The sequence below is a fragment of the Geotrypetes seraphini genome, chromosome 1 (genome assembly GCF_902459505.1).
Source record: "Geotrypetes seraphini chromosome 1, aGeoSer1.1, whole genome shotgun sequence".
In the NCBI taxonomy this organism is placed as follows: domain Eukaryota; kingdom Metazoa; phylum Chordata; class Amphibia; order Gymnophiona; family Dermophiidae; genus Geotrypetes; species Geotrypetes seraphini.
This window is the reverse complement of record NC_047084.1, coordinates 274,238,576-274,263,857: the sequence shown is the minus strand read 5'-3', so window position 1 is coordinate 274,263,857 and position 25,282 is coordinate 274,238,576. Positions and strand designations below refer to the sequence as shown.

Genomic DNA, 25,282 nt, shown 5'->3' with positions numbered 1-25,282 from the left:
TTGCATATGTATTCATGTTAGATATCCTGAAAACCTTACTGGCTGTGAGTGTCCCATGAACTGGGTTGAGATTAGAACCACTGCTTTGGATGCTGCCTTTGCCGAGCTGCAGCTCTTTTAACAGTGAGCAGAGTTGCTTTCAGTGATTATGAGCACTATGCTTTACTCTTCCCACCTAGTCTAGCTGGAGGAAAAGGTATCAGAATAGTGTTTACAAGGTTTGTCTATATATTACATGGAGTAGCTGCTGGAAAAGTAAGCTGTCCAGTTGCATACTTTTTTCAACAGATTCTTGTTAGATGCAAAATAAGATGATGAGTTTGAAAATGAGGGGTGTTCAATAATTTATCTACCTGAATATGAAAGAAAGTAGCATGCATGTTGTGACATATCTCGAGGTTGCTCATGCACAGTGGCAGCTCAGTGCGAGTCTAATATTCCAAGAGAGACAGGATGTCGGGAGAGTCCTCTTGTGAATCAAGTAAGAAACTGCTAGATTTGGAGCACAGTTCAGTGATAAAATTTCTCATAAAAGAAAGGAAAAAGCCAAAGGAGATCCATGAATGCATGACTGCAATTTATGGTGAGTCTGCCCCATAATCCTACAAAGTAAAATTTTGAAGCAAGCAGTTTAAGTGGGGTAGAGAGTCCATGGAAGATGACCCTTGGATGGTCTTCACACTGGATGGCCTATGGAAGCAACTTCCACAGAAATGTGCCAGAAAGCCGAGGATTTATTTTTGTCAGACAGGCGAATTAAGGTTTCCCGAATAGTTGAAGAAATGGGCATCTTGGTAGATACATGAAAGGTTGGGCAAAAAGGATTCCAAGAATGCTGATGCCATGTCGGAAGGCCACAAGGCTCCAGTACTGTCAGGAAAACTTGGAGATGCTGTGTGAAGACCAAGTGAATTTTTTTTCATCATTTGGTGTCTGGAGATGAGACTTGTTTCTATCATAGAGATCCTGAGTTTAAAATGGAATCAATGCAGTGGAAGGACAGGTCATCCCCCACCCCAAAAAATTTCAAGACAGAAAAATATGCAGGCAAAGTCATGGCAACTGTCTTCTGGGATGAAGAAAGACTTTTGCTTCTGGAGTTCATGCCACACAAAACAAACATAACTGTTCCCAGTTATGCCAACACAAAATCGCTTTGCGGAAGCCAATCAAGCAGAAAAGGTGACAAAAACTCACAGTAGATGTGCTGATTCTTCACGACAATGCGCCACTGCATATGTCATGACAATTACAGGCTGCCATCTGAGAATGTGGGTTTCAGCAGCTGAACCATCCATTCTACAGTCTTGACCTGGCTCCCTCAGATTATTTCTTGTCCTGAGTTTTGAAGAAATCTCTCCATGGACAGCGGTTTTCAAGTGTGACATCCTGGTTTGAAGGTCAAACTGAGGAATTATTTTCAAAGGGGTTAAAGTCATTGCAGAAACAGTGGATAAATTGTATGGAGCTATCAGGGGACTATATTGAAAAATAAAAATTGTTTGAAAACTCTCTTCTTTCCTACTAAGGTAGATAAATTATTGAACACCCCTCATATCTTCAGGCCCTATGTTACATTCAGGCTTTGGACAAAGTTTTTTTCTTCCACATCTTTCAATTCTTCAATGACAGATAAGACTCCTCCTGCCATAATGCAAGCTACCTATTCATTTCTGTGACAATTAATTTTATTTTTAGACTCGTTTCCTAAATTGAAAGAGTGTTTTTCCCACCAGGTGAAAAATGTTTGTGAGTGCAGAAGTAGATTGATTGGAGAATTCTGGAAGTCTCATATGAAAGCAAAGAGGTGTCCACATTGCAAGTAAGTGTTGGGGAAAACAAGATAAGTCATTCAATATTTACAGGCACTGGTGGTTGGGGGAACATAAGAATGTAAGAATAGCCTTACTGGATCAGACCACTGGTCCATCTAGCCCAGTAACCTGTTCTCACGGTGGACAATCCAGGTCACTAGTACTTGGCAAAACCCCAAAAAGTAGCAACATTCCATGCGCGACCTCAGTAGCCTGTCATTGGAGTGGCCAATCGAGGTCACTAGTATTTGGCAAAAACCCAAATAATAGCAACATTCCATGCTACCAATCCAGGGCAAGCAATGAATTCCCCCATGTCTGTCTCAATAACAGACTATTGACTTTTCCTCCAGGAAATTGTCCAAACATTTCTTAAAACCGGCTATGTTAACTGCTCTTACAACAACCTCTGGCAATGTGTTCCAGATCTTAACTATTCTCTGGGTGAAAAAAATATTTTCTCCTATTGGTTTTAAAAGTATTTCCCTGTAACTTCATAGAGTGTTCCCTAGTCTTTGTAATTTTTGACGGAGTGAAAAATCGATCCACTTGTACCCGTTCTACTTCACTCAAGATTTAATAGACTTCAATCTTTTCTCCCCCTCAGCCGTCTCTTTTCCAAGCTGAAGAGCCCTAACCTTTTTAGTTTTTCTTCATACTAGAGGAGTTCATCCCCTTTATCATCTTGGTTGCTCTTTTTTGAACCTTTTCAGTGCCATTGTATCTTTCTTGAGATAAGGAGACCAGATTTGAACGCAATACTTCAGGTTAGGTTGTATCATGGAGTGATACAGAGGCATTATAACATTCTTAGTATTGTTAACCATCCCTTTTTTAATAATTCCTAGCATCTTATTTGCTTTGGCCGCCACGCACATTAGGCGGAAGGTTTTACTGTATTGTCTACAATGATCCCAGATCGTTTTCTTGGGCAGTAAACCTCAAAGTGGACCCTAGCATCTGGTAACTATGATTTTTGGTTATTCTTCCCAATGTGCAATAGCATGACCAAAACAAAAAATAAAATATGTGTGGAGAACTGTGGCAGCATAGCTTTCAGAGCAGTGTTGCCATACTATCCCCTTCAAAGAAAAAGGAAGAAAGAGACCTCCCCCCCCCCCAACCAACAATATTGACCCCAGCTTGCCCCAAATTATCCAGTACAAGGACATAGAAAACTGTACATTATCAATATGAAAGATCTAGTAGGAAAGTTGGTTTCTTATACTCTTCATACTATTGCGTCCTAATCATAAAACACCAAGAGAGCGAGACAATATGGAAATATAAGAGGAAAGAAGAAAAAGAAAGATAAAAAAACAAAACCTAATCTTAACCACACACAGTCATCCCTTCTCATACTTACCAGACATTCAAACCAGTGAGGTCTCTTGCTGCAAGTTCCCCTATGTATGGAAACTAGAAAGAATTAAGGATTAAGCTAGCCCTAGGTGCCAAGGATTGAATATAAGAGTCCCAAATTTGTAAGAAAATTTCTTCCGTTGGTAAGTTAGGTGAGCATGTCTTTGTTCTAAACTCATCAATTCATGAAAACGATTCCGCCAAGCCCAGAAGGCAGGAGTTGTCGATTGAATCCAAACACTAAGAATTATTTTTTTACTCAAAAATTTGGCTTTCCGGAGCGACATCCTATGATCCCTGATAGGCACACAAAAGGATTCATATTTATCCAAGAGAAGTCCTGCCGGGGACAGCGGGAGGGAATATCCAAAAATGTGCTCCAGGTATCGCAAAATAGCTCTCCAAAAAGCGTGAAAATTAGAATTATTGCCCTGATCAAGTTTATTCAGAAATTTTATAAACTGCCCAATCCACCTTCTAGGCGGTGAACATTATGTTAAAAACATATATGGTGTGATTATACATCCTTTAGAAACAACAGTCATAATTCAAAACATAAAAAACAATTCAAAAGACAAACAGAAACAAGAGGGAGGAAGGACAGAACTACAATTTATCAAGTAAGAAAGAGAACATATTTGTGACATGAAGTGTCATATACTAAGTGGAAACAAATTTGGACCCCCTTTTTTGTTGGCACAAAATTCTTGATTTTGGACTTATGTTCTTGTCTCTTTCATAGATCTTACTATATACCACTTACCTTTTGTAGCAAGTAGCTGGAGGAGCTTTCCCTCTGCCACGTCACAGATGTCATCACTGATGATGTGGCAAAGGGAAGCCCTGGCAGGGCAGGCCAGAATCAGCCTGTTCAGAGTGCTGCCTCTTCCTGCTGGTCACCACTGCTGCTGCTTTGGGAGGCCTATATGTCAGATCTCAAGGTGGAGGGAGGGAAAGCTGCCACACAGGGGGATGGGATAGGAGGAAGGGAAAGATGCTGTACATGGGGATGGGATAGGAGAGAGGGAAAGCTGCCGCACAGGGAGGGAGAGAGGAATAATGGTTAGACTTGGGGTGGAGGAGAGGAAGGGAGAGATGCAACAAAGAGGTAGAAAGGGGATAAGAAGGAGAAATCCTGCATATGGTGGAGGGGAGGCAGACATTCATGGAGAAGAGAGAGGGAAAAATGTTGAACATAGGGTGGAGGGCAAGGAGAAATGATGCATAGGGAGAGAAAGAAATGTTGCACATGATAATGGAGGGAAAGAAGAGAGAAATATTGCATGGAGTGGAATAGAGAGGTTTGACCCAGGGCACAAGGCAAGGAGAGAGAGAGAGATGGTAGACAGTAGGAAAGAAACAGAAATATTGGATATAGCAGTTGAAGGAAGGAAAAGTACAGAGATGGAAATGGATGATGAGCATGGAGAAAGAAGAAAACGTCAAATGGGCAGGAGACCCTGGCAAGCGAGTTAACAGAAGACAAATAGAAACCAGAGCCTGTGACCAACATGATTTGAATAATAAAATGACCAGACAACAAAAGGTAGAAAAAATTTTATTTTCTATTTTGTGATTACAATGTGTCAGATTTGAAAATGTGTATCCTGCTGGAGCTGGTGTTAGATAGGGAGCGTGATCTAGGACCTAACAAAGAGGAAAAGTCTTTTGTTTATTTTGTTTACATAGTGCCAGCAAGGAGATGAGAGGGCAAAGGGGGTGGGGTGGGTGAAGAGGGTACAAAATAAATCTGCCAGGACGTTTGGGGGGGAAAAAAATGCCCTATTGGGCAGGAAAAGTGAATTGAATTGAAAATCAACTCAATTGGCCAAATTGAATCGAATTGAAATTTTTTTTCCATGAATCAGGCAGCACTAGCTTGTAGGGTTCCGTAGCTAAAGCGTGCCGGACACCCTCCCCCCAACGGGAGCAAACATGTAATGGGGGGGGGGGTTCCTCCCCACACCCTCAAAGCACTAACGTAACGGGTTTAAAGCGGAAGGACCGGTGGTGCGCATACGTCCTGTGCGCGATTGTCGGCTCGTCTTTGTGGCAGTACTTTTGTCCTGCGCCCAATTGACGGGTCACCAGTTTGCAGTATTAGGGCAGCACTTTCACTTTTGCACCCTCCCCTTTGTATTGGTGATGATCTTAAGAATCTTTTTCAAGGTTTGGCAGTTGTAGCGGTAGCATTGTGCAAGGAAGGAATTCTGGCACACCTCTATTTGGTTGATTGGCTGATTCAAATGAAGTCCTATCACGAGAATGTACAAGTGACAGGATGTGTGTTGTTTTTGGAAAACTGAGTTGGGTGATCATTTTGAGAAAGGGCAGGTTAAACCTGTCATAGTTTGGAGTATCTGGGGGCTTGCTTTGATACCTTTCAGGGGAAGGTGTTCCAGATTGGGAAATGCTTCAGGAAGCTGAGAATTCAAGTACTGTCGTCCATTGGTTTCTGTGGACTACACCAGCTTGCTGGAGGCAGTGTGATGGTAGGGGTATATAACCAAAAGCAAAGATATACTGGAAGAGTATATGGTTCCAAATAAAATTGCTTACAGGTCTTTGGAACCCAGGGATCTTTTTACACAATAGAAAGGTATGAAGTTTGACTCAGTTGCAAGCTTCAAATGCAGTCAAACTGACTGATTGTCTAAGATATGCTTGATATATAAGATGGAAGGGTTTACTGCATTGAGACATAAGGCTATGGGGAAATGAGGAAAAAGTTGTGGTCTTCTATAAAGATCGTCTTTCATTGTTGTTCCTGTCAGAAAGTTTGTCTTATGTTCACATTGGAGAGTCCCTAGGGGTCGAAGCTGGGGCAATATGTCATGTGCTGTGATAGACTGATTAGAATCTGTAAGTTTTCTCCTTTTTCCCTTTCTCTGGTTTAGTATCCAGTATATAAATTATTAGCAACCCTGTTTTTGGTTTCCTGTTCTTTTCTTTTGTGCCTACGTAGAGAAGATTGAAAGCATGAAAGTAACTTATTATAGCTTAATTTTTCCCATAGGTAATATTGGATTGTTTGCAGTCATAATGCTTTTTATTGGCCCAGGACAAGAAGTGCCTAAAGATCATGATGCATGTGAATCTTAAGAAACAAATTCCAATAGGTGTGGTTATGTTGTAGAAGGAGGACCTCTGTGGTCTCAGCAGCTGTATATTAAATGCCTCTAAATGCAATAAATAAACCTTTGGTTTATTGATGGTACAATAAAATGTATTTTAGTCTGTAAAAAATGTAAGTATTTCCATCAGTTGTTTTGCATCAAGAAAGGTGCATCTCATCAGTACATGGTGGGAGAAATTTATTGATGGAAGAGGAGGTACTTAAACAGAGGGAAAATATTTTTATTTATTTATTTTAATTGAAAGGACTGGAAAATCTGTCTTGCGAAAAGAACACAACAGCAAACTGACAATCACTTACCCATCCAACGTACATAAAACACCTAGGAAAGGCAGAGAAGGAATGGCACAGCAGCCAGAAGGTAAGGAATTCTTTATTTTCTCTGGGTACCTGGAAAGCTATTTTTCACTGTTGGTGGAAATGGTAAACCCTTGAATCTTTGTTCACATTGATGAAGTCCTTTCCTGTATAATAGGAGTCGATGGTCTTTAAAATAACTAATGTACCTTTAATCTCCAGGCCTTGTTAGTGAGAAAAGAAAGTGTAGGCAGAATAGAAAAACTGTTCTCCTCCTCTTATGTATTATATGTAGTGAGAAATCACAGATTTACATACAATATGTCCTTATTTCAAGTTTTTATAGATTAATACACATTGTCAGATTAGCTATACCCAATGTGCCTGCACTGGTGTAATAATAATTGCAAATTGGTATGATTACCTCAAAATTATTTAGTTTTCCTCTGCCAAAATGTCACACATGAGTACCACTCACCAGGTCAGTCCTCAGCATGAAAATACATGCACTGCTCCAAGAACACACCATCAAAGAGGTACCTATCCATAAAGAGCAGCAAGGATTCCACTCCAGTTATTTTTTCATGGTCAAGAAGTCTGGAAGGCTAAGACCATTCCTTAACTTGAGAGACCTCAGCCTATTTATCAGGAAAGAAAACTTAAAGTTGAATTCTCAGAACCATCATGCCACTGACTCTTCCCGAACCAATCCCCTCCCCAAAAATAGGCACTCCCTCCTGCCATACAGAACACCTCTGCACCATGCCCCCCCCCCTGCTAGTGCCGGGTATCCCCGAGCCACTGACCCCCTGAACAAAAAAAAATGGCAGGAGGGATGCCAACCACCCCCACCCCCCAAACCTCTCCCCATAACTTTTTGAAAAGTTGGAAGTCCGCCCAGGCTCCTGCTTCAGGCCTGCCACTCCAAAATGGGCCTTCCCCTCCCTGGTGCATCATGTGATTCATGGAGAGTGGCCAAAGGCACTGATTGGTTGTTGCCTAAGGCTCCTCTCAAGGGGTGGGGCCTTAAGTGTCTGAGCCAATCAGGCCTTAGGATACTGAGGAAAGAGCCTCAAGCCAATTGGTCAAGTCAATCAGGGCCTTAGGCTCCTCCCTCAAAATCCTGGATACAGAGGGAGGAGCCTAAGGCCTGATTGACTCAGATACCTAAGACCCCACCCCTCCGGAGGGGCCTTAGACAACTGAACCAATCGGGGCCTTGATGGGCCTTGGCCCTTATCTGCCGTCTATTTCTATGTTTCTATGACCCCTCCCTGTGCCATCACATGACATACCAGGGAGGGGAAAGCCCGCCATTTTGGAGTGGCGGGCCTGAAGCAGGAGCCTGGAGCAGGCTTCCTGCTTCCAACTTTTCAAAAAGGTACAGGGAGAGGTTCAGGGTTGTCCAGTGGCAGGAAAGAGAGAGCATCCCTCCTGCTGTTTTTTGTGGTTCAGGGAAGGGAAACAGTGGCTCGGGGATGCCTGGCACCGGGGGGGGGGGAGAACATGGAATGGAGGTGTTCTGCTTGGCAGGAGGGAATGGGCATCCTTCCTGCCTATTATTGGGGTAGGGGAGAGGATTGGTTTGAGGGAGTCAGTGCACAGGGGGCCAGGACTGGGTGGGGACATGGCAGGAGGGAGTGGGCATCTCTCCTGCCATTTTCGCTGCCTTGGGGGGGTTACGGTGCCCATTCATGGTGCTGGTTCGTGGGGGGCTCGTTGGGGAGGGCCATCAGCACGGGGGAAAGCTTTTTCCTTTTTTTAACGGGGCAGATTGTACGTGTGTAACACATGGACAATCTGTGACATAGAGAAAATACCAGGCAGACCACACCAGTCAGCTATTTCGGGTTGGTAGGAGCGATCGTAATTTTGTATGGGATTTTAGGGCATTGCTCGGTGGGATAGTTTTCATAATATTAATGGGGTAATTTTGCATGTTAGGATTGGAGAATGAGCGATTTGCTTGGAGAAACACATGACCATCAGTTTTGTGCATCAGGTCGGTTAATCTGATCAATCGCAAAACTGGTCAAACCGTTTTAATGACGATCGTTAGATGCTCTGTAAGTTTAGTGCATCTCCTAGTAAGTACCTATCTAAATATGTAAACCGCTTTGATTGTAACCACACAGAAAAAGCAATATATCGAGTCCCATACCCTTTACCTAGTCATCCAATCAGGTTCTTGACTAATTAGAGATCTCAAAACAATGGCATCCATTCAGTCTCCATGTTCAGCCTACGTGGTGTCATAGAATTCAGCAAAAATATGCTATGCTGTTCCTTGTATTTTAAATATTGCTCATAATTTTCACCCTCCTATCCTACTTGTAGGGAATCCCTAATTCTCCAACTAATGTCTTCAACAGTATGATGTTTATTGTGCCATGTTGTACTGGTGGTGCCTATACATTTTCAGTGTTAATACCTGGATATGCTCAGTCACAATTTAATGGGGTGTTTGCTTCTGTCTGCATAGACTTAATCACAGGGACATAAAATCACACAGCGTTACATAAAGTGTTCCAGTATATTTTCAGTGTAAATTTTCTCTGAGGTTCCTGCCAAATAGATCCTTCTATAGTATTTGCACACCATTAACAGCCATATTTTAAATGTGTGCCCAACTCTACTACTTCTATTTATTATTTCTGGAGCACTACCAGATGCACATAGTGCTGTACATTAAACACGCAAGAGACAGTCCCTGCTCGAAAGAGCTTACAATCTAATTATGACAGATTCACAGGACAAAAAGGGTGAATCTATACATGCTGCTCAGGTAGGGACTTACAAGGGGAATGATGAGGCGGATAGGGTAGGGGACCATAGAAGGAATGACAAAAAGATATGGGTGCTTTACAAGCTGGTTGGGTTAGGTTTTAAACATGCTGTAGCTTCAGAAAAGTGGGCTTTCATCCTGGATTTGAATACCACCAGAGACGGAGCCTGATGTACCGAGTCAGGTGGGTTGTTCCAGGCATACGGTGCAGCAAGGTAGAAGAGATGGAGTCAGGAGTAGGCAGTAGAGGAGAAGGGTACAGACAAGAGACTTACCTGATGAGCAGAGTTTCCGGGGAGGAGTATAGGAAGAGAAAAGAGAGGAGACATACTGAGGAGCTGCAGAGTTAATAAGAGGTCAATAAGAGGAGTTTGAACTGTATCTGGAAATAAATAGGGAGCCAGTGAAGTGACTTGAGGAGAGGGGTAACATAAGCATAACGATGCTGGCGTGCAGCAGAAGTTTGAACAGATTGCAGGGGAGAGATATGGCTTAGTGGAGCAGGTTGCGGTGGTCCAAGCGAGAGGTGATGAGAGTGTGGATGAGGGTCTTGGCATTGTGCTTAGAAAGGAAAGGTTGGATTTTAGCGACGATGTAGAGAAACAACAGGTTTTGGCGGTCTGTTGGATATGCGAAGAGAAGGAAACAGATGAGTCAAAGGTGTCCCCAAGGTTGCAAGCCGACGAGACAGAGAGGATGAGAGCGTTATCCACTGAAATAAGGAACGGAGAAAGCAGAGATGCAGGTTTAGGAGTAAAGATAAGGAATCGGATTTCAGTCTTGGCCATATTTAATTTTAGATGGCAATAAGACATCCAGTCAGATGGGCAGGCTGAGACTCGGACCTGGATTCCTGTGGAAATTTCAGATGTAGAGAGATAGATTTGTGAATTGTCAGCATACAGGTGTGTGAGGAAGTAAGGGGTTCTCTTTCGCTAAGGCTGTAATTATACCACTGGGCAGCAGGGGATGCTAGCCCAAAAAGTGGTGAACTGTGTCCCAGAATGCACTGATCTCTGCAGCTCAGAACTGAGCCACAAGAAGGAAAGTAATGCAGCCCAGCTAAGTCAGAGGGGCAGGAATCAGGCAGGGAGGAGAATATATGCCCTAGCCTGGAGTGATTACAACATGGCCCCAGAGAGAGAGAGAAAGATCCCTGAGAAAGAGACTTCTCTGAGCATCGATGTAATGTCCTTTGGGCGAAACGGAGATCTTCCGTCGATTTGAGTTGGCTGGGAGAGAATCTTCACCCAAGATAAGTAATGCTTTAATTTAATATCAATGGACAATGAATAACAAATAACAAATTTGAATAGGGCAACAGTTAAAATTGCTTATTACAACAGTCCCCCTGAGATAAATACGATCAATGATAGTCTGCATATGTGTTATTCCTTATGACTAGCTCTGAGGTCTGACTGCAGACACTGGAGATCGGTTGTCTTTGTGAAGGGAATCTTGACTGTTACCACTCTTAAACAAAGCGTGTCAGTATTAGGTGGTTTAGTGTGATTCACATAGCATTTGAAGGGTTACACTGGTTAAAGCTACAGCCTCAGCAGCTTGAGGTTATGGATTCAAACCCACCCTGCAACTTGTGACCCTGGGCAAGTCACTTAATCCCCCCTTTGCCCCAGGTACATTAGGTAGATTGTGAGCCCCTGGGACAGACAGGGAAAAATTCTCAAGTACCTGAATAAATTAATGTAAACTGTTCTGAGCTCCCTTCAGAGAATGGTATAGAAAATTGAATAAATAAATAAAGTGTTTTGGAGCATAACAAAGCCTGAATACTATAATAGTTGGACTTAGTAAAGCACATGATTATAAGAGACTCAGTCTGTGGAAATATTGATGTCCTTGTGTTGAACTAAGAGTTTACTTTGAAGGAATAAGACTCAGAGCTGTAAACAAATAAGTTTTTTGTTGCACCACCTAAAGTGGTTATGCTGTGAGTGTTTGTGTGAATGTGCACAGCGTTCCAGGAAAACCTGGACTGGACTGTGCCATAGGTGATACTAGAAGCCTTGGGAGGAGATTAGAGCACCAAGGGAAGAAGTGTAGATGGAGAAAAGATGAGGTCCCAGGACAGAGCCCTGAGGTACACAGTTCATAGACAGTAACGCGGAAGACAAAGGCGCGCGCCGACAACTGAGCGCAAGAAGGAGGCGCGCACCGAAGAAAAAGACTGTTTTTAGGGGCTGCGACGGGGGGTTTTGTTGGGGAGCCCCCCCCCACTTTACTTAATACAGATTGTGGCGGCGTTGTGGGGGGTTTGGGGGGTTGTAACCCCCCACATTTTAGTGAAAACGTAACCTTTTCCCTAAAAACAGGGAAAAAGTTAAGTTTTCACTAAAATATGGGGGGTTACAACCCCCCAAACCCCCCACAACGTGGCGCGATCTGTATAAAGTAAGGTGGGGGGGTTCCCCCCCACACCCCCGTCGTAGCCCCTAAAAACAGTCTTTTTCTTCGGCGCGCGCCTCTGCGCTGCGCTCAGTTGTCTGCTCGTGCCTTTGTCCCGGCGCACATTTGACCTGACACCGAGGTACACTGACTGATAATGGAATGGTGGCGGAATAGGATCCTCTAGAGCTTACGCTAAAAGTGCGATGGGATAGATAAGAAAACCATGAGATAACAGAGCCCTGAAACCTAAGCAAGGACAGTGTATCAATGAGTAGGCGGTGATCTACAGTGTCAAATGCCACAGATAGATCAAGAGGATGAGGATAGTGTAGAGGTCTTTGGATTTGGTCAGGAGCAGGTCATTGGAAATTCTAGCAAAGGCAGTGTCCGTAGAATGAAGAGGATGAAAGCCTGATTAAAGCAGGTCAAGGATAGCTCAAGATGAAAGAAAGTCAAGACAATGGCAGTGAATAGCATGTTCAAGTAGCTTGGATAAGAACGGGAGGAGGGAGATGGGGTGATTTTTGAAGGGGCAGGTAGGGTCCAGCGAGGGGTTTTTGAGGAGCGACATAACTATGCATGTTTGAAGGTATCGGGCGCAGTCACAGTGGAGCGGTAGGTTGGTTCTGCTTCGGGGAGTGGCAAAGGAGCACCTACCCTGCAGGAACATGCAATTTCTTTGTCGTCTCTGACATCCAAGCACCTTCTGTGTCTAGCAACAAGGGCAGCATTCATTGGGGAGTTATGGGTGAGATTTTCAGCGAGGGCACCAAGTTCCCGTCTGGTTCGCTGATGATTCAGAACACAGGAGTAGCAGTTTCCACTATACCTACGGAGATTTCTTTTGATTTTGATATGGAATATCTTTCATCGTTTGGATTCTGAAGTTACCAAGTCCACCGGCAAGGTAACATCTATGTTCAAAAAGTTTGAAGACTTAGTTAAAATGGTTGAAACTGTTGACTCTGTTAAAGAAAATCTCTCAAGTTGGGTTAGGCAAGTAAAGGAGGATATACAGCATCTTCAACAAGTTAAAGTTTCAGTGGTGAAAGACAGTTCAGCATTGCATAGAAAAATCAGACAGATGGAAAATTTTAACAGATGTTTGAACCTCCATCTGCTGAACTTTCCCAAAGCTCCAGGGGTTCTGCCTGTGGATCTTTCTAGGAGATACTTGGTTGAAATTTAAAAATTTTCTCTACATCTCTTGTTCCCGATTAATAAAATTTATTATTTGCCTACAAAAGAGAAGTCCAGAAAGATAGGGCAGAAGAGAGGCTCTGATTTATGTTGATAATTTATCAGCAATCTTAGAACAACAACATAACATCGTATTTATAAACCGTGTAACTGTAAGATCAACGCGGTTAACAAAAGATTAAAAACGACATAACCTAAGAATCATTTAAATTAGTTCACCAAGTATTTAGAAAAAAGATAGGTTTTCAATTGAGTTCTAAAGTTTTTATAAGAGCAAGCACTACATAGCAATGGTCTAAATTCCCTGTCATAAAAAGCAGCCTGAAATGCTAGTGTATGTTCCAAAAATTTCTTACTCCTACATCCTTGAACAGATGGAAAATTAAACAAAACGTGATTCTCTCCTATATTTGTGGGATGCTATAAGAAACCTATCAGTCATGTAAATGGAAGCAATACCATAAACAACTTTATAACAAAGACAACCCAACTTAAACAATACACAAGCCTCCACTGGCAGCCAATGCAACGCACGGTAAAATGGAGTCACATGATCATATTTATTTAGGCCATAAATCAGTTTAACACCCGTATGCTGAATTAGTCTAAGCCTAGCCATCTCTTTCTTGGTACATGTCAAATAGATTATGTTACAATAGTCAAGAAGGTTCAATAATAGCGACTGAAAGAGGAAGTTTCAAGTTTATTAGGATTTTATATACCGCCTATCAAGGTTATCTAAGCGGTTTTTTACAATCAGGTACTCAAGCATTTTTCCCCTCTCTGTCCCGGTGGGCTCACAATCTATCTAACGTACCTGGGGCTATGGAGGATTAAGTGAACATTATTAGTCTCATTTGTCTTTGAACAGGACTTGAATATGATTCTAAAATTTGTACTTTAAGAACACACGTACTCCTTTTCATCCAAGAACGGAGAAAAATGTTTTATTTATGAGACAAGAGACTATAAATATAGGTGAAACTTTTTTTTATTGGCATATCCATGTAAATACATGGTTCATTTTGGGGAATCTAAGTTTTCTATTCTTCTGAACAGTTGAAGGCTTTCCTAGAAAATTGTTAAGAGCAAAATTGGAATTAGAATAGTAGTAAATGATTTTTCACATTAGGCCTTTTCCTTTGGTTAGTTAAATTGAATATCAATGAATTTCCTTACTCTTTCTTTGACCACTCCCCACTAATAGTGGTCTGATGAAGAGATAACTTTGTTGCTTCAGTTTTTATGAAGGGGGCTTACTTTTGAACCTCCTTCCCCCCCCCTTTTTTTTCTTATATGATATTTCATCTTTGAGGTGTTTGTCTTGTGAATAATGTTTGAAATGCTAATAAAGATAAATTAAAAAAAAAAAAAAAAGTTTGGAGATGCTGTGGTGTGATCTGCATGAGTAGGGTGAGACTTGATTAAGGAGCATGGCGTAGTAAGGAGGGAGTGGACTGCCCTGGGCGCCATCCTCTCTGTACCTCTTTAAACATTCACCGGTGCAAGCAGCATCTTCCACTTGCTGCTCACGCCAGTCTCAGTTTCCGACATCTTTTCCTGGTTGCAGGACTGGAACGTGACATCAGAAGGGAACCGAAGCCAGCTGCTCATGCTGGCAAACATTTCAAGAGGTGCGTGGGAGACGGGGGGCACTCAAGCAGCAGGGAAGAGTAAGGGGGCATCAAGCGGCAGGGAAGAATGGGAGGTACACAGTGCGGCGATGCTGGGTGCCACCGCCCCAGGCGCTAACCTCCCTTGCAACACCTCTGATTAGGAGGGCCAGGGGTGGGGTTGATGTCCCCAGCAGTGAGCAAAAGGAGGAGCAGAAGAGTAGGAGAGGTGCAGTGATGGTGATGCAGGCAAGATGCGGTCAGACAAAAGGGTTGAATGAGGGGGAGAAATTGTTGAAGCCTTAGAGCTGTGAAGAAGGTGGGCTATGTTCACGTTATCCAGAAACTTGGTTATCTTAATGGATGAATGGAAGAGATGTGACTGCTACAGTTGGAGGGGGGTAATTCCCTTGAAACAGCCAGTTGAGCAAAATATGAATTCATCTTGAGTTCCTGATTTTTGCCACATAGCTTCCTTTTGAAAGTGAATATTTGCACAAGATAAGTTCAATTATTTTTGAATAATAAAAAATTTGATATTTAAAAAGGATCAATGAATATTACAGCCTAATGCTCTGAGAAGGAGAAAGACTACAAGACTCTTGATGATGTAAATAAATAAATAAATATAGAATGCCCCAAATACTACTTTTATAAAAAATGTTTTTAAGATCTATTTTATTAGGTTGAATTTGAATGTGGGAATAGGCATTGGTGAGCAACAAGATTTATTTTATAAAGGCATCATAGGCATCAATATGCCTTTATAAAAATAAGCTCAGGCTGTGATCCTCCAATAGTGTGCATTGTTTTTACCCCAAAATATTGAAATAATTCTTGAATGAAACATTTCAAAGTAATTTTGTTTGGTTTTCTCTGTTAGGGATTGATGAAACACAGCTGGGACAAAGAGGTTACTTGACACCTAATACTGCCAAGGAACACATCATGGCATTATGGGAAAATGAAGGTAACAGCCAACCATTAGAATGTATATCTGTAGTATTCACTACCTCTCTATGTTCTCACTCCTGAGTCCGTTGTAGGGGAAAACACCCTCCAGGGTTTCAAGACTAAGCTGGACAAGTTCCTGCTAAACTGGGATGTACACAGGTGAGGCTGGACTCATTTTAGAGCACTGGTCTTTGACCTGGGGGCCGCCGCGTGAGCAGACTGCTGGACATGATGGACCTGACCCAGCAGCGGCAATTCTTATGTTCTCCAAATTAATGCTGTAATCACTATGCACTCCATTTCTCACTGTAATCCTCTATTTTTGTACACCATCTAGATCTGAAAAGGTATGACGGGATATAAATAAAGCTAAATAAATACCTGGCCCTTAATACCATAGCAGGGAATCTCAGGCCTTCATCCTGTTTTTGCCCACCACAGTTTTCACAGCCAATCAGTGGGACCAAGGATTTTCTAGTCTATATGCCTCTGGGATGAACAATTGGTAACTTTATTGGTTGGGGGTATAGGAGGTCGTACCGATACAGTAAAATCTCAGTTATCCAGCACCCACAGGGATTGGTGGATACCGAATAACTGTTTTTCTGGCTAATTTAGAGTTTGTTGGAAACCTTTTCTAACACACTCTCAATTCCCTCCCTCTCATCCCGAAGCACCAGTGAGGCAGCAGTCCTGAGCTGCAAAGCCCTCCTCCCTCCCTTCCTCAAGCCCTGAAGTAGCAGAAGCAGGCGGCAGTCATGAGCCACAAACTCTTACTTACCCGAAGCGCAGTGGTTAGCAGGAGTCAACCTCAAACAAGCTGTTTGCAGACAGCCCTGGCAGGGCCTTTCCTCTGATGCATTACTTCTGTCTGTTAATTTCAATCTACTGCTGAAGTAGATAAGGTCCACAGAGTCTTATCGTGGCCTCCTAAATAAGCTTCCTACCCGAAATCTGTAATCTTGAAGCTTCTTCGGTATAATCAGACTCTTCAAATCCTACAATCAGCTAAAATGCTGAAATCCTAAGATCATTTTCACTCTTGATTTTGCCAAAACTACACCACATGCTTACAAAGGTTTTCTGTTTGAGACCTAAATTAAAATTGCTTGGGGCCCAAGCTATTTTGTTCAGCCAAAATGAAAGCGATATATCAAAACACTACTACGATTTTTGTCCAGAATGACTTTGTCTTTTTTTAGAAGAACATTGTGCTCCTATGTCATGATCTGAACGTCCTGTATTATGGTCATCACTTCCATAACCATGATTTCCTATACATTTGATTATTTTCATAATCGGGTTCTGATAATCTGATGAAGCTCTCCCATGCCCTCTATTGTCAAATGTGACCTCCGACTTCTATTTTCTATAGTTTAATCTATTATATTCTGTTTTATATTTCATTAAGGCAGTGTGGAAACTCTCTTTGCTTCAGATGCACTCTTATGTGCATGAACCTAACTGCTCCCTTTACTTGGGTCCATGATGAAAACTCTTCATATTGTCTCTCTAAATGTTCAGGGCATTAACCATGTCATCAAAAGGAAAAAATTCTACTCTACTTTAAACATCTTAATGCAGACGCATGTTTTCTTTGCATTTCTCTGACTCAAAGGCAAAAAACTTACTGGAGGATATTTTGGACAGTATTTTGCAGCACCTGACAATGGCAAAAATATTGAGGTTATTACCCTCAAAAACAAATATATTGATTTTCAATGTTCCTTGCACTCTTTTGATACCGACAGCAGATGGTCATGTGTAGAAGGAAATATTCTGAGTGTGCAGTGGCCGCTAAGAGAGCGAATAGAATGCTAGGTATAATCAAGAAGGGTATTACTTTACTGTAAACCGCTTTGAACTTCATGGTATAGCGGTATATAAGAAATAAATTATTATTATTATTACTACCAGAATGAAAGAAGTTATCCTGCCGCTGTACCGGGCAATGGTGCGTCCGCATCTTGAATACTGCGTCCAATACCTTAAGAAGGATATGGCGTTACTCGAGAGGGTTCAGAGGAGAGCGACACGTCTGATAAAAGGGATGGAAAACCTTTCATACGCTGAGAGATTGGAAAAACTGGGTCTCTTTTCCCTGCAGAAGAGGAGACTTAGAGGGGACATTATAAAGACTTACAAGATCATGAAGGGCATAGAGAGAGTAGAGAGGGACAGATTCTTCAAACTTTCAAAAAATAAAAGAGCAAGAGGGCATTCGGAAAAGTTGAAAGGGGACAGATTCAAAACGAATGCTAGGAAGTTCTTCTTTACCAATGTGTGGTGGACACCTGGAATGCGCTTCCAGAGGACGTAATAGGGCAGAGTACGGTACTGGGGTTTAAGAAAGGATTGGACAATTTCCTGCTGGAAAAGGGGATAGAAGGGTAGAGGATAGAGGATTACTACACAGGTCCTGGACCTTTTGGGCTGCCGCATGAGCGGGCTGCTGGGCGCGATGGACCTCAGGTCTGACCCAGAGGAGGCATTGCTTATGTTCTTATGAGTAAACCCATGATGCTATTAAACATACTCATATAGGCACCAAAAAAGGATGATCCTGCCTTTTCTCAGAAATTAATATCATTAAACATCATATCCTGCTCATCACATACTATTCTTGGTGGAGATTTTTATTTTTTTTTCTTTATTTCTTTATCATTTTTCAATTAACATATCAAGTATAAACTTGTACAGAAAGGTAAGGTTAAGCTGAAAATGAAATACAGTACAAAATGCAATACAAAGCAGATTAATATCTGCTATCATAGCACAAATATATATAGCTTAACTATAACTCAAGTCCTCATTAAACCAAGATGTAGAATCAGTGAAAATTATAATAAAGAATTACAAACTACAAGACTAAAGATTGTATAGGCTGAGCTAGGAGGTCAAACAATCAATGAGTACTCATGTCTCTCCTCCTTTTTTCAGGCGAGCCATTGACAAGAAGGTTGTAAGTTGGCTAGGTTCAAAGAATACGTATTTTTGCATTTGATGCAATATCACACATTTACATGGGTGACGAAGAAAAAAGTAGAGAATGACACGGGGAAAAAAATCTGTCCCCGTCACCGCCCCATCCCCAGCCCACCATCCTCTGCACCACCCCGTCACCGCCATTCCTTTCACTGCCCCGTCACTGTCACCGCCATCCCTTTCACCGCCCCATCACTGTCACCCCATTCACCGCCCTGTCACCGTCCCCGCAGCATCCATATAAGCCTTAGTACTGTAATATTTAGCTTATTCCTTTCTTATAAATCAAAGTTCCTGCTGCTGAACTAGAGAAAGAGATGTTCAGCTGGCATGGCTTTGTTTATAAATTTTTATTAACACAACTAATATACTACTTTATCCTAAAGCAAAAAATAAATAAATAAATAGAATTTTTTTTTCTACCTTTGTTGTCTGGTTTCTGCTTTCCGCATCTTCTCATTCAATTCCTTCCATCCACTGTGTGTCTTCTCTCTGCGTCTTACATTTGCTGTTACTGTGCCTCTCCCTTCACCCCCCCCTCCAATTGGTCTTGCACCCATCTTCTTCCCTCCGCTCCCCCGTAGTCTGGCATCTGTCTTCTTTCCTTCCAGCATCTTCTCCCCACTCTGTCTTCCACATTTCCCTTCACCCTCCTTCAATGTCTGTTCTATTCCTTTCCACCACCACCCTTCCCTCCCTCCTTTACCATCTGTTCCTTTCTACCACCCTTCAGCTCCTCTCGCGTGGCCTATCTATCTACCTTCCTCACCTTGAACCTTCTTTGGTATTAGTGGGATAAATAAATTGAAGGAAATATCATCCACAGCTAAGACCAGAGCTAGTTGATGAGGAGCAGATAGGGAGAAAGCACCCGGAGTGGTTGTGAACGAAGGCTTAGGATGCCATTGTCTAAGGAAGTTTACTTACAAATGAGCCCCAGAAAGCAGAAGGGACCCTCTACTTCCTGTGCCAGCATTTCCTTCACCAGCCCAAGCTCAAAGGAGCTTCTTGAGCTCCCTCCGGAGTTTTCACCCATTGAAAACCCATCATTCCCCCCACTCTCTACTTCCTAGCACTGATTTCTCATGCCTTGCTTTGTCACACAGAAGGAAGGGGCCAAAAGCGTCACCTTGAACTGGACTCGAGAGCAAGGAAGCGGGGCGAGGCTGCTCCTTGGGCCAACCTGCCCTCTTTTTCCGCGCTCTTTCTTCTCGGTTGCACTTTGCCACTCTCCTCTTCGTTTGCGCAACTGAACACGACTCTGCTGCTAGAAGCATCAACGACGATGAGCAGTTCGGCTTTCCTTGACTCGTCCTCTCCTCTCCTTTTGGCCGGCGCAGGGCCTTTGCTGGGGCCGCATCCGGCTCCTCCTTCAGGGCGCCCTCGTGCAGGTGCATTATGTCAGCGATGTGGTTCAAGAAGAGCCTGAAGTGGGGGCTGTGGTGCTGCTGCACGAGCCGGGCGTAGGCATTCTTCTGGGGAGGGGGCGGCGGATCCATGGGGGAGGGGCGCCCGTCACTCTCACACCAATGAGGCCATTTTCCTCGGGGCGCTTGACCTGAACCCGTCGGCCTCCCGGACCAGAACCTGCCCGTCGCCGGCTGCTCAGTGTTCAATCTTCTGCTCTGCTGCAACTTCCTGTTTCCGGTTGCGTCAGAGCAGAAGATTGAACACTGAGCAGCCGCGTGTGCGCGGCTCTTTGAAAGCATGCAGGTCGCCGAAAAGGAAAACTGCAATCTAAGGTGAGGTGAAGGGAGGGAGCTGGCTAAGATCGATCGGGCGGGCAGGGGCTGTGGGGACCGCACGATCCTTGATGCCTCACTGCGGAGACAAGACCATTCACCCCTCCATGGGGCAGTGAATGGCCTTGTCCCCGTCCCCGCAGCGACTGCTATTTTTCTTTCCCCGTTTCGGCGGGTTACCCGCGGCTAAACGCGACTAGCCGCGGGTAACCGCCACCGTGTCATTCTCTAGAAAAAAGGTCGCCCCTAGAGCTATAACTCCTGGTTTTAACAACAAAAATTCACGTCGACGTTTTTGTGTATCTCGTGACAAATCTGGAAACATTTGTATCCTATGCCCAAGAAATTCTTTTTGTTATTTTTAAAGAAGAGTCTCAATAACCAGTTCTTATCAGGTGCTAAGGCAACTGTAAGAAGAAGTGTTGCTGGCATTGCTACTTCCCTATCCGAATGTTCCAAAACCATAGAAATGTTTAACAGTTATTGATCATCTTCCTTCAGTTTTTCTTCCCTTTTAATAGGTAAATAATACACTTGGGTGAATGGCGGAACTAGTTCCTCAGTAATTTCTAGAACTTCCTTCAAGTTAACATTTCAACATGTCTCTAGGAGTCGCTGCAGCACCCCTTACCTGCTCCTGTCCAGCATCTGGCTTCCTGGTCCGTTTGTGTCTGCCCTCCTCTTCAAAGCAGCCTGCTGAGGATCGCAGCCGGCTGTAGCGAACCTTGCAGGCCGCTCTGTATGTCAGTAGCATGTTCCCTCTGACGCAATCCCGTGCATCAGAGGGAATGTGCTACCGAGGTGCAGAGTGGCCTGCGAGGTTCGCTACAGCCAGCCGTGATCCTCAGCAGGCTGTTTTGAAGAGGAGCGGCGGCAGCGGTTGGTGAGTGAGGGCAGGAGGGAGGAGTCGCCAGCGTGTTCCCTGCCTCTGTGTTCGAAAATGGAATTCGGCACGGAGGGACACAGCATGCTGTCAGGGAACACGCTGTCCTAAGTGTGCATGCGCGCTTAGTATTTTATTATAGAAGATTATTTTACACTTTCTAGTCTTTTTGTGTGTTTGTAATTTATTTAATAAATAAAATAAAAAAGCTGCAATGTAGCCTGATGGGTCACATTGACAGTGATGAAATGCCTTGCAATACAGAATATATGTAATTAGAATATTATTCATTTCCTATATAGATATATAAATAAGAGTCAGAAACCAATTTTTAGGCTCATAGAGTTGAAGTTGGAGGTTTTATGTACCAACTCCACGTTCTGATAGGACCAACAGGGTTCCAACCTTCACTCTGCACAGCTTTGGGATCTAGTTAGAGTAGGCAGGTTTCCTTTCACAGGATGATGGTAATCGGAACCAATGAAATTACTGTATACCTATGAAAAATATGTTTATGACTAGATTATGAACAGCTGGGAAGCAATATCTCTCTGGTAAAGGCTTGTTTTTCTGTGCTAGCCTGGGAAGATTCTCAACTAGCGTAGAAAATTTATGTTTTCAGTAATTTATACTGTAATTGTGAGAGATCTAAACTTGCACTGTAATGTGGAGAATAATAGTTTGCTGTGTGATCTTGTGTTTGTTCTTTTCCTCAGAAGATGTGAAAGCAGTTTCAGCAGTACCTTGCCTTAATTTCCTTCCCAGCTTGTATCTAGGGAGGCAAAGTACTGACTGCATTGTTGGTTGAAACAGTTTGAGATTTTGTCACCTTAAGGCTTATTTAGGTGAGGCAAGTAATCAAATAACAGTAAAGTAAAATGTGTCACAAATAAGAAAATGCTCCCTTTTTCATAAAAGTGATTTCTTGCTTTGATTTTTAGGAAACAGTAAAGGAGCTCATAAATGACCACCTGGTTAAGATGCTTTTGGGTCTACAGGGGTGATTGCGATTTAGCTTTGAAACTTTTGTCTGCCCCATAGTTTAAAACCTATATAAATATTTATAGCAGACTCGTGTCTCTGTTATGATTAATGCTTTAGAAAGATCTGAATAACTTCTTTATCATTTATTTTTTTAGGTTTCTTCCTAAGTCACTTTTTTGCTGGACTGGAGACTAGTGGGAATTGTGAGGCTGATTTTGGTCCAGATATGTTCTTCCTTGATCTTGTTGTGGTGCCACCTTCCCGGTAACCTACATCTAGAAATGTTTATTTTTTCATCTAGATTACAAAAATAAGAGTACCGTATTTTTCGCTCCATATGGACGCACCCAGATGTAGAGAAGGAAAACAAGAAAAAAACCATTCTGAACCAAATTGTATACTAATATATACCTGACACCTTTAAATTCTATCCCAGCCCCCCCCCAATCAATCATCACTTTTTCATACCCCCAGCACCTTTGCATTCCATCCCAGCCCCCCAGCACGAGAACTGAGGCAGCCATTTAGAAGTGGCACGCGCCGCTGGCCCCAATGTGCCGGTAATCAGCAGGCATCTTCCCTGCGAAGCTCCAGCGACCTGCATAATTAGGGAGTGTCATGGGCCCTGACAAGCAACAGGCAGCCATCCACCGACCTCCAAAATTTAAAGGTGGGGGGGGTATTTTTGCTTCATAAGATGCACCCTTATTTCCACCCACTTTTTTTGGGGAAAAAAGTGCATCCTATGGAGTGAAAAATACGGTACTACATTTACATATATCTGGAAATTGGGCTTAGAAACTTAGATTACAGTAATATAAATTTATAGTTTTAGAAGTAATTAACTGTTAATAGGTATGTTTGCTGTGAAATTCGTGAAGAACTTATTACTGTTAAGTTGCAGTGTTTGCCCCATAAAATACCCAAATAAATTTTGTGAGGGTGGGTAGGGGATATTTGCTTCAAAACAGGTGGTACCTGATATTTCTAAGCTCCTTGAGTAACATGGACATTTGCTGGTTACTTTCCTCCCAGAAGAGCTCAGAACAGGTTACAAGTTTACATACATAATAAAACATAACAGGATATACATAATATGGCATAACAGGATTTACATAATAAAGTAGAACAGGATTTAGTAATGTAGAGCATGACAGAACATGTCCCCCTTCTACCATGTCTGTTTGTTTCTTCCTTACTAATGCCCTTTCCATACATTGTTCTCTTTCTCATTTGGCCTTTGCAAAGCCCTAAAGGTTGCTGGCATTTAGTGAGCTTGTGGGTAGGATTCTGAATTAGCCTCATACAGTTCAGGAGAGAGAGTGTGCTGGTCAGCTCTGAGGTGTAGGAGCTGATTTCATACCTTGTGTTACACGTTTAGAATTGGGTGGTGGAATTTTTTTTCAAACATAAAGCTGTACAGAAACATTTTATGTTGTCATTTTGGTCCCTGATTGCAACATTTTTGGTAGACTGGTGTGGAAGCTCTTCTAGTCAGGTTATTTACTCTTCATCTGGTGAGATGCATTTTGTTCCTCATATGAAGGGCAACTTTAGAACTGTGCTTCTGCAATTATGCATGTCTTGCACATACAAATGCTTTAGCGAGTAATTTTATGGGTCATACTTCCGAGCAGAGCATGAACGGGGCATGGATGGTGACAGCATTGAGTTTACATCGCCACCAGCTATCATGTTCATTGAGATCCTTAATAGAGAATGACACGGTGACAAAATTCATCACCGTCCCCGCGGATAACCACGGAAACCATCTTCATATCATTCTTTAAAGAGAGAGGGAAGAATCAGAGTATGAATGGCCACAATCACTGACCCACAAGCTTTGCTTTGAAGAATGCTGGTGTAGAAGACTGAGGTTGAAATAGACACTAGAAAATGACATAGGATTATTTCCCGCGGTTATCCGCGGGGACGGGAACGGTGATGAATTTTGTCACCGTGTCATTCTCTAATCCTTAACAGCCAATTTACTGGATATTCCTCATTTTTCTACAGTTTATTTAGAGAAATATAGGAATCCCATTTTTTTGTGTTTGTCCCAGATTGTGGAATTCATTGCCTTTTGCTTTCAGATCACTGAGAAATTTTGAACATTTTAAAAAAAGAGTTAAAAGATGGTGTTATTTTAGTGAGCATTTGATACTAATAGAAACTTAACATCACTTGAGGACTCTAGAACCTATCTCAGTATTATTTGCTGCAAGATGAATATCAAGACTTGGAAATGTCTCAAGTTACCAGTTTAAAGAGAAAGGAAAGGGGAAATGAGTTGAGACTTCTTTCTGTGGTTACAATCTGAACAGTTTACTTAACCACTAGGATATTATAGATGCTAATTGTACAAGGTGCTTCTAAAGATCATCCAGAGGTGCTTGGGCAACATTCTTGATTGAGAACTTCCTGAAGCCCAAGCTGGATTTCGTAAGGGCAGGGGGACCTGTAATTACTTCGCAAACTTGAGGTGGATCATAGAAAAAGCGAGGGAGTACCAGAAGAAGCTCTACCTATGCTTCATTGATTATACCAAGGCTTTTGACTGTTCAGCATGACAAGCTTTGGAAAGCACTGAGTGAGGTAGGAATGCCAGCACACCTGATCAGGTTAATCAGATCGCTCAACTACGATCAAGAAGCTGCAGTGCGAACCAGGTATGGAGATACAGAGTGGTTCAAGATCAGAAAGAGTACAAGACAAGGATGCATCATCTCTCCTTTTCTTTTCAACCTCTATGCAGAAGTAATCATGAGGAAGCTAGACTTAGATGATTCAAGTGTTGGGGTAAAATAGGCAGAAGAATCATCAGCAATCTGAGATACACAGATGATACTACCCTGCTGGCAGAGAGTGAGAAGGTTATCAAGAAGTTGATCTTGAAGCTGAAAGAAGAAAGCGAGAAGATGGGACTTTACGTGAATATCAAGAAGACCAAAATCATGAATAACGCCAACAAGAAAGTCCACATAAAGATCAATAATGAAGAAATAGAAGTGGTTGACAGCTTCATTTTCCTTGAATCTCAACAGCAGAAATCAAGAATTGATTAGCACAGAGGCGTGTAGTCATGCTGAGCATGGACCAAATATGGAAGTACAAGGAC

At 42.5% G+C, this 25,282-nt stretch overlaps 1 protein-coding gene across 2 annotated transcripts in view; it reads left to right on the top strand.

The window, feature by feature from the left end:
* POLR1A (RNA polymerase I subunit A) overlaps positions 1–25,282 on the top strand; it is a 232,973-nt gene that overhangs the window by 16,205 nt on the left and 191,486 nt on the right. For both annotated transcript variants that reach the window (XM_033951847.1, XM_033951837.1), the window contains exons 5-8: positions 1,737–1,822; positions 6,558–6,673; positions 15,500–15,586; positions 22,320–22,428. In XM_033951847.1, the coding sequence (XP_033807738.1) occupies positions 1,737–1,822; positions 6,558–6,673; positions 15,500–15,586; positions 22,320–22,428 (398 nt within the window). The remainder of the gene's footprint in view (positions 1–1,736; positions 1,823–6,557; positions 6,674–15,499; positions 15,587–22,319; positions 22,429–25,282) is intronic.